Source organism: Siphateles boraxobius, unplaced genomic scaffold, assembly GCF_051911475.1.
Source record: "Siphateles boraxobius isolate OS27281-9 unplaced genomic scaffold, OSU_SipBor_1 1, whole genome shotgun sequence".
Taxonomy (NCBI): Eukaryota; Metazoa; Chordata; class Actinopteri; order Cypriniformes; family Leuciscidae; genus Siphateles; species Siphateles boraxobius.
Genome location: NW_027508699.1, coordinates 15,853,995 through 15,866,492, shown reverse-complemented (window position 1 = coordinate 15,866,492; position 12,498 = coordinate 15,853,995). Strand labels below are relative to the sequence as shown.

Below are 12,498 nucleotides of genomic sequence, written 5' to 3'. Positions count from 1 at the left end.
TGACTTTATTAACATTTTGCTAATGAGTTAAAATAATATTTAGAATGTTTCTCAACATGGGTCATGATTCTTTCTCAGGGTAACACATAAAGGAAAGTACTAAATTAACTTTCCATTACAGCTCGCCTGCGTGGTAACAAGCACAAGAACATCAACTTTAAGAGAATGTGAGAGATAAAATAGAGTGCTTAATCATACTATTGTATGGTTAAAACACTTTTTGATGGTCAGTTGTGGTGGATCAGAGAACATCAAGGTATTTTGGTAAAGTTTCAGTGGAAGATCTTGAAGAACACAGTTTCTTTCTTCTTATTATTACATCTAATGTCATTGTATTAAAGGCTCATTCAGTCGGGACTTTTATTCTGAAACCGTAGTCATGGTAATATGTCGAGCAGTGTACAGTAGTTAGTTGCGCTGCCGCTATCTGCTGTGTATGTGTGATCTGTGCGAGCTGTCAGAGTTGTTGATTCCTTCGTTCGTGGGGATTGCTGCAGCTGTAATATCATGATGTTAGTAACTGACCTACAAAGTAAGTCAATTTGATTATAATTGTGTTAAACGTAATCTGAACAGAGTTATGCGTCTGTGACATACGTGCATGTCCGGACATGTCCTGTAGAGATCGTTCTGTGTTATTCAGATCGGTAATATTATTTAAAGTGTTATTCATTCTTTATTAAGCTACATATCAGTGTTATGGGTAATTAATGAGGTGATGTTGGTCTGTTAAGATGTTATAATACCAGACTACTGATTAGCGTCATGTTTGTTTGAATGCTCTTCATATGAGCCATGATGTTATCCATATATGGGCATTGTATGTTATTGATGACAAATGGTCGCTTACAGCATGTATTTCCCTGTGGAATACCTTGTTTCTGTTCATTTAACTGGATGTTGAGTAGAGAAACGTCAATGATGCATATTAGGAATAATTATTTTTCATTAAGTAACAGTGAATGCTTATTATATATTTAGTTTATTCATTCTCTTTATTGTATTTATCTTTCAGACTATGTACATCATTGAATATACCTTTGTGGCCCATTCATCTACTCCAATACAAAGAATTAATCTGATCACCTGTCTCCTCATTATTTGTGCTCTTATCGGCACCCAGAAGGGTTTACTCATCCGTCACCTAATCAGAACCTAACAGCCCACAGCCTCTCCAACAAATTGGTCCTTCGAGCCGGATAGAGTATTCCCTTCTGAAGTTATGGACTCTGATGAGGAGATGATTGGAGGAACTCGCCCTAAGCGCCATACTCGTCCTCCAGCTTACCTACAGCAGTATGAGGTACACTATACCCGAGGCAGACCTGTCGCTGAGCATGATGTACAACCCACCTGGGAGGCACCTGTCCATCGGACTCCTCCCCCATCCTTCCAGCCTTACGCCATTGCCCCTGGTGGTGACCTGGTATGTTCTGGTGGCTCACAGATCATGTCCTCGAGTTATATGCCTCCACAGCCTGTTGTATTTCCTCAGCGATCCTTCTCGTCACCTTCGGCAGCTGATTTCACCACCTCTGCACATGACAGTGAGCGACAGCATTTGCGCCAGGAGCATGCACAACTAATGCAGACACATCAAGCTTTACAGGCTGACTTAAGGGAGTTGAGAGAAGTCCGTGCAGAAGTCAGAGAATTAGTTCAGGAGGCTCAGTCCCTTAGAGTCGATCTCAGTAAAGCTAAAGGAGACAACCTATCGCCAGCACAGCCGACAGCGTCTCAGTTATTCAGTCCCCCCGTGAGGCCGTATGAATCCACAACCTTAATGGAAAAGGGACACGTCGCTGAGCTTCCCCCACCGCCATGGCCTGAGCCTGACGTTGACCTGAGAACACGGGTGGATGCCCTTGCGTTGTCTGATACGGGTGCCACGATTTACTCACCTGTGATGCCAGGGACCAGGAAGTATCCCCTTTCCGCAGCTACTCAGTCACGCCCTCCTCAACATTACTTTCCTGATGTTTGGGGATTTCCCCCCCCTCCTACCCCTGAAGAGATTCAAGAGTTGCTAACACCTGCGGGCATGTCTTTACCTGTCAACCGCACGTCAGTGCCTATCTCCCCACGGTTCAGCTCGGTGCCTGCTTATTCGATTCGTCCTACCTTAGCGCCAAAGGCAGAACCCAATCGACCCCTTCTACCACCTTCCAGGTCTGAATATGTGTACAGAGGACCTACCCCTACAATACCTAAGTTCAGCCGGCCTGATCCGGGTGAGTTTGCCCGACTCCGGATAGCTTTAGAGAACCTGCTACCTCCAGACGGGACGGAACTTTTCAAATACCAGATCTTAGTGGATCATCTTAGGCTTGAGGAGGCTAGAATGATCGCGGATGCTTATCTGAACTCCCTTACCCCATTCACTGATACGATGGCTGCACTTCATGAGAAATTCGGCCAACCGCATCAGCTTGCCTTAAGGAGGATCTCTGTTGTTCTTGAGAGTCCTGACATCAAGCGAGGTGATATATCTGCCTTCCAAAGGTTCTCTCTACAGGTACAGTCACTAGTGGGCCTACTGAGAACCTTGGGACGCGATGGTGAACTGGAGCTGAGTTGTGGGTCCCATGTTGCGCGCCTTCTCGGTAAGCTTCCCCCTGAGCTGCGCGCTGACTTTCGTCGTCATATGTTCCACCAACCCGGCACGACCCCTAATCTGGTTGACCTTTCAAACTGGCTCCGTTACGAAACATGGTGCCATAGCTACGATTCCGAGCCGATGTCTAAGGTCTTTCACGCTAAGCCAGATTCTGGAAAGAGAACTGTGACCATCCTGCATGGGGTTGGAGAACCCCCGGTTGAGACTCCAGTCTCTCGGAAGGGTCCCGTTTCACGAACTCAGCCTTCTAAAGTGAAACGTTATTGTCCATTCTGTGATAAGACTGAGCATTACCTGAGCCAGTGTGCATCTTTCAATAAGCTTACCTCAGACCAGGTCAGAACCTGGATTCGTACTAACAACCGTTGTTGGCGATGCGCTAGGGCACACCATGCTGCTCAGTGTGACCTTAAGAAGCCCTGCAACCTCTGCCAAGGCACCCATCTCCGCCCTCTTCATGAGGTGAATGTTGGTCTATCCCCAAGGGAGAATTCAGCTCAAGTGGAGAAGAGTTGCCTGACAAATTCCTCTCCAGATCGGCTCTTCCTGGATAAACCCTCTGTCAGTGGTCGAGTTATGCTCAAAGTGGTTCCTGTAAATTTACATTATGAAGATCGCACCCTGGACACCTTCGCTCTCCTGGATGACGGCTCGGAGAGGACTATTCTGCTCTCCACTGCAGTTAAGGCCTTGGGCATCAAGGGTGTCCCTGAAGATCTTCCATTGCGGACAGTGAGAGACGATATTCAGGTCCTTCATGGTTCTTCCATATCCTTTCAAATCTCTTCCCTCTGTAAACCCCAAACAAGTTATAAGATCACTCATGCCTTTACAGCAGATCGTCTTAACCTATCACGCCAGTCTTACCCTGTACAACAGCTACGTCAGAAGTACAGACATCTGCGGGGTCTTCCAATCAGTACACTTACTGACGTCCAGCCTTTACTTCTCATCGGTTCCGATCAGCCCCATCTCATAATTCCGACGGAGCCTGTCCGTTGGGGCGGCCCGGGTGCGCCAGCTGCAGTTCATACACGCCTAGGATGGACGCTTCAGGGCCCCATTCCTTCCATGGGGTGGCCTCCTGCAGCACGGCAATGCCTGTTAACATCCATGGATCCAATTCAGGATGAACTTTTCCAGAACGTTCAACGCCTGTGGCAATTGGATGCGGTTCCGAAGTGGGAGGGTAAAGATGTAACCCGGTCCAAGCAAGATCACGAGGCTCTTCAGCTGCTTGAAACTAAAACTCTCACCCATCAAATGCAGGGTATCAATCGGTTAGCTACGCCTTTACTGCGGCAAAAGGACATGCCTTTTTTGAATGCACCTAAGGAGTCAGTCCTACCTACCCTTCGCAGTGTAGAAAGGCGTCTGCTGAAGGACCCTGTAAAGGCTGAGGTCTATAAAGAGGAAATGAGGAAACTCATTGAGACAGGAGCTGTTCGGGAAGCGACTGACCCTTTACCTGATTCGACTGAATGCTGGTATATCCCTCACCACATTGTTAGTCACAATGGAAAGTTCCGCATTGTCTTTAACTGCTCCCATCAGTATCAAGGACAAAGCCTCAATCAGTACCTGTTGCCAGGGCCCACCCTTGGGGCCTCGCTGTTGGGCGTTCTTATCCGCTTCAGAGAACACCCTGTGGCAGTGAGTGGGGACATCAAGGCGATGTTTCACCAGGTCCGCCTTCTACCTGTGGACCGTCCTCTACTCCGTTTCCTTTGGCGGGACCTGAAGATGGATGAGGCACCCAGGATTCTTGAGTGGCAGGTACTACCCTTTGGCACGACCTCCAGTCCATGCTGTGCAACCTACGCACTACAACGCCATGTACAGCAACATCCCCAGACAGATGAGGCGATTCGGTTTTCGGTGGAGAGATGTTTTTATGTCGATAACTGCCTACAGAGCCTGCCTACTGTTGATGCAGCGCGAAGTTTGATTGATCGACTACGAAATATCCTTTCTGGAGCTGGATTTGAAATTCGCCAGTGGGCCTGCAGTGATCCTGGTGTGGTGAGTCACCTACCAACCAATGCCCGAGCTGTGGGTGTGGAACTGTGGTTGACGCAGGAGAAGTCAGACATCCCTGAATCAACGCTAGGTCTGAGCTGGAACTGGCAGACGGACACTTTGTCCTACAAGCACCGACCTGTGATATATAACACTCCTACTTTAAGGAATATCTATAAGGTCCTAGCTTCCCAATACGACCCTCTTGGCTGGCTTCTACCTTATACGACTCGAGCAAAGGTCATCATTAAGCAACTGTGGAACAAACAGAGAGGGTGGGACGATCCCAACCTACCACCTGAGCTCTTCCAGTCTTGGAATACTTGGGAGGAGGAACTCCAATACCTCCCTTGTATCACCTTTCCCCGGCCTTATGTCCCTACTGAAGTTGGAATGAGTGGAGCTACCCATGAGGTACATATCTTCTCGGATGCCTCTGAGCAGGCATATGGAGCGGTGGCTTACCTCCGGACTACCGACCAGGAAGGTCGGACCTACCTGTCCTTCATCATAGCACGCTCGCGTGTTACTCCTAGACGAGCTCACTCTATTCCAAGACTGGAACTCTGCGGAAGTCTAGTCGCAGCACAGTTGGCTAAGTTACTTGAGAACGAGTTGACCCTACGTATCAAGTCTATTTCCCTGTGGACAGACTCTACCACGGTCCTCCAGTGGTTGAATTCGGAGTCCTGTCGATACAGAGTCTTCGTAGGAAACAGAATCGCTGAGATCCAGGAGTTGACGGATAAGTGTTCTTGGCATTATGTAAGCTCGGCAGACAACCCGGCTGATGACCTCACTAAAGGGAAACCTCTCCAATATCTTGCTGCACCAAACCGATGGTCTCAAGGACCCTCCTTTCTCCTTCAGGATCCCAAGTATTGGCCAGTAATACCTAAGTCTGAGACCATAGCAGACAAGGTTGAACTGCGGAAATCTGCCTTCTGTGGGATCAGTACCTTCCCTCCCTCTTCTGGCTACACTGATGGATGGAACTACCACACCTGGCAGGAACTATTGGACGTGACAGCCCAAGAACTTCGAACTACGCTTTCTCCAGGGACTTCTCCACAGGCTGAGGATTACCATCAGGCTGAGCTCCATATCCTCAGACGGGTGCAGCAGGAATCCTTCCCTGAGGATTATAAAGTGTTAGGGAATGGAAAGTCAGTCAGGTCCAAAAGTCGACTAATTTCATTAGCCCCTGAAATGGATCCGTCCAGTAGTCTGATCAGGGTAGGAGGTCGTTTGAGGAGAGCTGCAGGCATTGAGGACTCCGTTTTACATCCTCTGGTCCTGGATCCTAATCACCCAGTCACTCGTTTGATTATTCACCACTATGACCACAAATTACATCATTCTGGATCTGAACGGCTGTTCGCGGAAATACGGAGATATTACTGGATTCTACGTGGCCGCGAAGCTGTTCGGCGGTTTCAGCATGACTGTCCAGAATGTCAACGGTGGAGGGCCCGGCCGACAATCCCTAAGATGGCAGATCTCCCCTCTGCTCGCCTGCGGCTCTACAAGCCTGCCTTCCATTCTTGTAGAATGGACTGCTTTGGACCATTGCTGGTCAAACTTGGAAGACGTACGGAGAAGCGTTGGGGTATTCTGTTTAAATGTTTGACCACGAGAGCCGTCCATTTAGACCTACTCCCAAGCATGAGTACCGACTCCTTCCTCATGGCTCTTAGAAGGTTTGTCTCAAGAAGAGGGACACCGGCTGAGTTATGGTCGGATCGAGGTACGAACTTCCGCGGGAGTGAAAGGGAATTACGGGAAGCTTATGCTGCATTAGTTCCTGATATACAGCATCAGCTTGCTCGCCAGAGGATCCATTTCCACTTTAATCCCCCATCGGCCCCCCACTTCGGTGGAGTTTGGGAAAGGGAGGTGAGATCTGTTAAATCAGCCTTGTACACGGTTTTGGGTTCACAGTCAGTTCCCGAGGAAGTCTTAATGACGGTCTTGCTGGAAGTGGAGGCCATCCTCAACTCAAAACCCTTGGGTTATGTGTCGTCAGATGTTGCAGATGCTGACCCAGTGACGCCAAATAGTTTCCTCATGGGGCGGCCTGATGGATCTCTGCCTCAAGTCATTTACCCAGAATCAGAGATGCTAAGTCGCCGGCACTGGCGACATTCCCAGGTCCTAGCGGACCGATTCTGGTCCAGGTTCATAAGGGACTATCTTCCTAGCCTCCAAACTCGCCAGAAGTGGCAAGCCTCTCCTCCCGACTTGAAGGAGAAAACATTTGTTTTGGTTGTAGACCCCCAACTACCTCGGAGCTTATGGCCTGTGGGACAAGTCATCAAGACCCACCTAAGCCCGGATGGTCATATCCGTTCAGCTGATGTGGAGATAAAGGGCCAAGTTTATACCAGACCGGTAGCCCGCCTAGTCATCCTGCCGGCCTTACCAAACGATGGTCCTAATGCTTCTAGCCCTGATTAGTGAAGTCGCCTTTCATGGTAGCAAAGATGCTCCACATCTTTGGGGGCGGCTGTATTAAAGGCTCATTCAGTCGGGACTTTTATTCTGAAACCGTAGTCATGGTAATATGTCGAGCAGTGTACAGTAGTTAGTTGCGCTGCCGCTATCTGCTGTGTATGTGTGATCTGTGCGAGCTGTCAGAGTTGTTGATTCCTTCGTTCGTGGGGATTGCTGCAGCTGTAATATCATGATGTTAGTAACTGACCTACAAAGTAAGTCAATTTGATTATAATTGTGTTAAACGTAATCTGAACAGAGTTATGCGTCTGTGACATACGTGCATGTCCGGACATGTCCTGTAGAGATCGTTCTGTGTTATTCAGATCGGTAATATTATTTAAAGTGTTATTCATTCTTTATTAAGCTACATATCAGTGTTATGGGTAATTAATGAGGTGATGTTGGTCTGTTAAGATGTTATAATACCAGACTACTGATTAGCGTCATGTTTGTTTGAATGCTCTTCATATGAGCCATGATGTTATCCATATATGGGCATTGTATGTTATTGATGACAAATGGTCGCTTACAGCATGTATTTCCCTGTGGAATACCTTGTTTCTGTTCATTTAACTGGATGTTGAGTAGAGAAACGTCAATGATGCATATTAGGAATAATTATTTTTCATTAAGTAACAGTGAATGCTTATTATATATTTAGTTTATTCATTCTCTTTATTGTATTTATCTTTCAGACTATGTACATCATTGAATATACCTTTGTGGCCCATTCATCTACTCCAATACAAAGAATTAATCTGATCACCTGTCTCCTCATTATTTGTGCTCTTATCGGCACCCAGAAGGGTTTACTCATCCGTCACCTAATCAGAACCTAACAGCCCACAGCCTCTCCAACAGTCATATTCCTAATCAGAGTAAGGGGTGTGCAGGGTGAAAAGGGACAATGTGAATGAGTCACATGAGGTTCAAAGGCTGGTAAATGAGGTTAGAAAAAGACAATTCCAATGAATGTCCCGAGAAATATTTATTTACATGTGTGATGGGATCTCAAGTCTTGCAAAAGCTTACATGGTAAATATTACGTGGCCAAATTCATTAAGAAAAAAATAATACTGTACAGAAATACCTTTTGAGTCACTCAGAAATTTAAATTTAAAAGAATAAATAGTAGAAAGCATTGTTTGGTTGTAGCCTACTTTGTTGAATATCACTGTGGAACAATAAAATTAAAATAACCAAACAAGGTCCAAATTAAAGCTTAAAAAGAAACAAAATTCAATGTCACTGTCGGGTTTTTGTTCTGTTTTGTGTTTATTTCCTGTCTTCATTGGTTGATCTGCGTTCTAAAGCTTAAATATACTGCCTTCGGAGGAAGCATTCCAAGGAAAGCACATCTGTTAGCTTCACTTCACTTCCTGTCTACTGATATACTGTATACTTCATGATCGATTTTGGAAGGCAGCATTAGATGTATCCTTCGCTGTTTTATGATATCCCACAATCCTGTGCAAAATGTCCATTCTGTGACAGTAGAGCTAAAAAAATAAAGATGGCATCTGAAACTTGCGGTGGGTGGTCAGTTTGTGTGTAAAAAAAAAAAAAAAAAAAGTTTGTGTGTAAATGTAGTCTACATTTTTGAACAACGTTTTCCCACTTCTGATGTCATTTCTAGCGAGAAATTACTAGCCTATTGTACTGATTAAATATTCACTTAGTCACCAAAGCTCGTTCTTTTTAGTTGTAGATCATTAAACCATTAGGCTGTCGCAGAAGTCTGTCAGAAATCAATTTCGTGAAGTGTCTTGCGCAAATGCTGCCTGCAGAGTCATTGCCTGATAGTGCTTTGTCCGAAATCACCCCCTATACCCTTAAATATCACTGTTTGAGGGAACAGCCATTTGTAGTGGTGTATGAAACCATTGTGGACGTTATCGAGTTACCTCATTCAATTCCACAATTCACTGCAATAATGACTGTACAACTGATGTACGCTCAACGACTAGAGAATACCCATAATGCACATTGAGAGTTCCCACATATGACCTGAAGATTCCGCCCCCAGGTCAATCATCCATTCATCCATTTTCTAAACCACTAGTCCAATTTGAGTCAAAGAGTATAGAAGTACCAAGAGGCGAAACTCAATAGAACGTTCCATTGCAACTAACGCGCCCATGCGCAGAGCAGCAACTCCGCCATTTTGGACTGAACGCAACACTGTCATATGACTTGAACGATACCGGTTCCAATTCAAAAGCGGTTAAAGGAACTAAATAGTAGTTTCTAGTTTTTAATATCTCTATAGCCTAAACTAAAACGGCGTGTTGAATAATGTACTGCAAAATAATACTTATGGATCGGTTTATAATTAAACCATAATTATGTTATCCCCCTTTTGGGGATAACTCCCGTTTTCATACACAGCACAATTTTATAACACCAGTAACAGCAGCCCATGTTCCTCATGAAATGATAAACAAATTAATTGAAAAAGCCAAAACATAAACAGTGAGTATGTGAAAGGGACAACATAGTCAAGAGAGAATATTTAATAGTAATAGAAGATCGTCACAAAATGAACAAATTAAATTGGTGATGGTAAGATCACATCATTTCTGCCTGTATTAACTTACACAAATCAAACATTGTGCAAGTAAAGTTCACACATTTACGTTAGGCTACTACAAATAGAATGGCAATGGTATGTTTTAGTCTTTAGTTTTATTATAATATAGTTAATCTTCTTGACTGATAAAAACTTTGTACAACATGTTACATTTGATACAGAAAGAGAGAGTTAATGTACAGATGACTTAGCTTTAAAACTTTTCTGTAGCGCTTCTTTTTGGGCTGTGAGAGTTGTCGATTTTGGGTTCGTAATATATGATGGATTCTGACTCTATTGAATAGTTTCACCATGTAAACAAGAGTGTTTTTGCACTGTTCCTTGTCACACACAACTTCTCTGCACTGTTACATCCATGCCGCTATTTAACGTTATGGAGACGTACGTACGCTGCTCACTTTAACATTAATAAAAACCTTTTCTACTTGACCTCTCTGGATCTTTGGGGAATCTATGAAATGCTAGTTGATTAGTTGTACACTGGTAGTTGTTGCAGTTGATGGCAGAACACTGTTTTCTTTGTTTCCAATTATTTCCAGACATAATGCTGTACAGTTCTGCTAACGGTAAAACCGTTGGTTCAGTCCAAAATGGCGTCAGCGCGACAGCAGCGCCATCTAGCTAGGGACTTTAAGCAACGGCCTCTGGTGGAACGGCAACGGCGTTCTGGCGATCTATTGCGCATGCGCGACGTAACTGCTACTTCACGGCGTTCTACTGTAACCGTCTACTACGGGAGAACAGCTGATTTCCCGTAGTTTACTACGTGAAAGATTAAGAAAGTTAATGTTATGTTTTATGGTATGTGGCATTGTAATTGTTTATGTTGTATATCATTAAATGGCCAAAGCAACCCTCTCCTGCTTTTTAAAATCACTTTCTTTATTTGTATTTTGTCAAATGATTAAATTATCCCCTAAGCCGTAGCCTACTCTTCACTGTTGCTTAGTGATTGTTGCGTTGCCGTTGCCGTTACATCAGCAGCTGTTGCTTAAAGTCCCTTAATTGTTACCAAAACTGCAAAGGAGTTTCGCCTCTTGTTACTTCTATACTCTTTGCGTGAGTACAGCATAATGACATACAGATACATTCATTTTTAATTGATTATTAAATTGTTTAATTGAGGTTTATACATAGCTTCCATGAAGGAGTTCAAGATAAATATTTAATTACTGTTTGCTGTTCAAATTAAACATCAAGCACAAACTATGCAAAAGCGGTAGCCCTGCCTTCTGGCATAGCCTACTTAGTGTCTGAATTTGTTCAATTGTTTTCATTCACTCCCTCAGGTAAACTATATCAGTGGACTAATGTAGGGAATAGTGAATGCGGAAAGATAGAGGAGGCGATTTCAGACACAGCCTGTGTGCCTGTTAGTTACCATAGCAACCTGTTGTGTCCACATTCCCCTTGTTAATTCACTCATTAGGTCTGTGTATAGTAAATAGTTTCTTGTTATCCCGAGGGTTTGTCATTTTGATTTATTTTTAAAAGTTGACTCCTGCATCTAGATCCTGCCTCAAATAATCCTCGCTGCAACCTCACTGTGACAGACTCACAGAATATTTCTGAACCTCTCTTAATGAATGACTAAAGTTGTTTATGTGTTTATTCGCATTATGTTTAGTAAAGAATTGAGATAAAACAATTTTAAGAGAATCTATAGGAAAATGCTTATTTAAAAAACACAGCTGAGTAATGGTTATGTAATTAACTGAATTTATTATAATTATGAAATGTATATTATTGTGTTTTTAATATTCACACACTGATCCAGCCAACTTCATGGACTTAATAATGTCAAGAATGCTGCATAATTTAATATCTAGATAGAAATAAAATATGAAATATCTTTTTATTTATGTATATTTTAATATAAACTGTTTTTTTCTACATAGACATTTTTTTAAAACTTTGACAGGATTTGGCCTTTTAGTTTCTTTATAACATCAATGACTGTGGATCAAAAGGTGCCACTTATGAAATGGACACTGAAACAACCGAACCCTATACCAACCAAACCAGTTCTCCTTTTCGTCTCGCATTGAACGCCCAGCAAATAAAATATGAATAAGATCCAACACAAAAACTAAATCATGTAACAACTCTGACTGCTACGCAACATATTATTGTTTATTTCACAGGTGTACCAAAATCCTCATGAAGATGAAATTTTAAATAAATCAACCACCTAATATATAAATGTCTGAATTCATCTGAATTGGACAACTTGTAAGCTGTCTAGCCCGGCAGTATTGGTAAAGGGCTAAGTTAAATAGCTACAGCTGGTCAAATACTCAGGTCAGTCAACCACAGGATTTGCACATATAGGCACAGCTGTACTCATACTTGGGAATGTATAATCGAAACTGAGAGATAATCAGACTTGAACACTCACCACCAGTGAGTCAGCACAGATCAGCCAGTATCTGGTATTAGAACCAGCGCAATATATCTGCATGCTCAGATCTTATAAAGTGCTCCAGTACAATATCTAAGCGGTTACATAAGGGAGCTGAATCTCAGTCACCTTTGTTCATTCTCAGAAACCAGTTAATGTGCTGCTAAATGCGACTGCAGTCTGCATGAAGTCTTGTATTTAGCTTTTGAAGTATTAGCACAAAATTCAAGATCAATGTCGATTGCATTTCCTTTTGAAGTACTGCAACCTTGATTTCCTAGTTTGACGTACTTGAAGAGAAGGACATGATGCTTTTAGTATATTTTCAGTCAATCACATGTTACCATATTTATCATGATCTGCCATTTATCAGCA

The 12,498-nt window shown here is 43.5% G+C and overlaps 1 protein-coding gene across 1 annotated transcript; it reads left to right on the top strand.

Annotated features, from left to right (window-relative positions):
* Window positions 1-410: 410 nt before the first annotated feature.
* Window positions 411-7,892, top strand: LOC143735945 (uncharacterized). The gene is made up of 2 exons (XM_077226377.1): window positions 411-532; window positions 1,016-7,892. The coding sequence occupies exon 2, from the start codon at window positions 1,223-1,225 to the stop codon at window positions 7,091-7,093; it is 5,871 nt and encodes a 1,956-aa protein (XP_077082492.1). The 5' UTR covers window positions 411-532; window positions 1,016-1,222; the 3' UTR covers window positions 7,094-7,892.
* Window positions 7,893-12,498: the final 4,606 nt, after the last annotated feature.

Excerpts from the sequence above, each read along its gene's own strand:
- LOC143735945 (XM_077226377.1), top strand. The coding sequence starts at position 1,223 with ATGGACTCTGATGAGGAGATGATTGGAGGAACTCGCCCTAAGCGCCAT.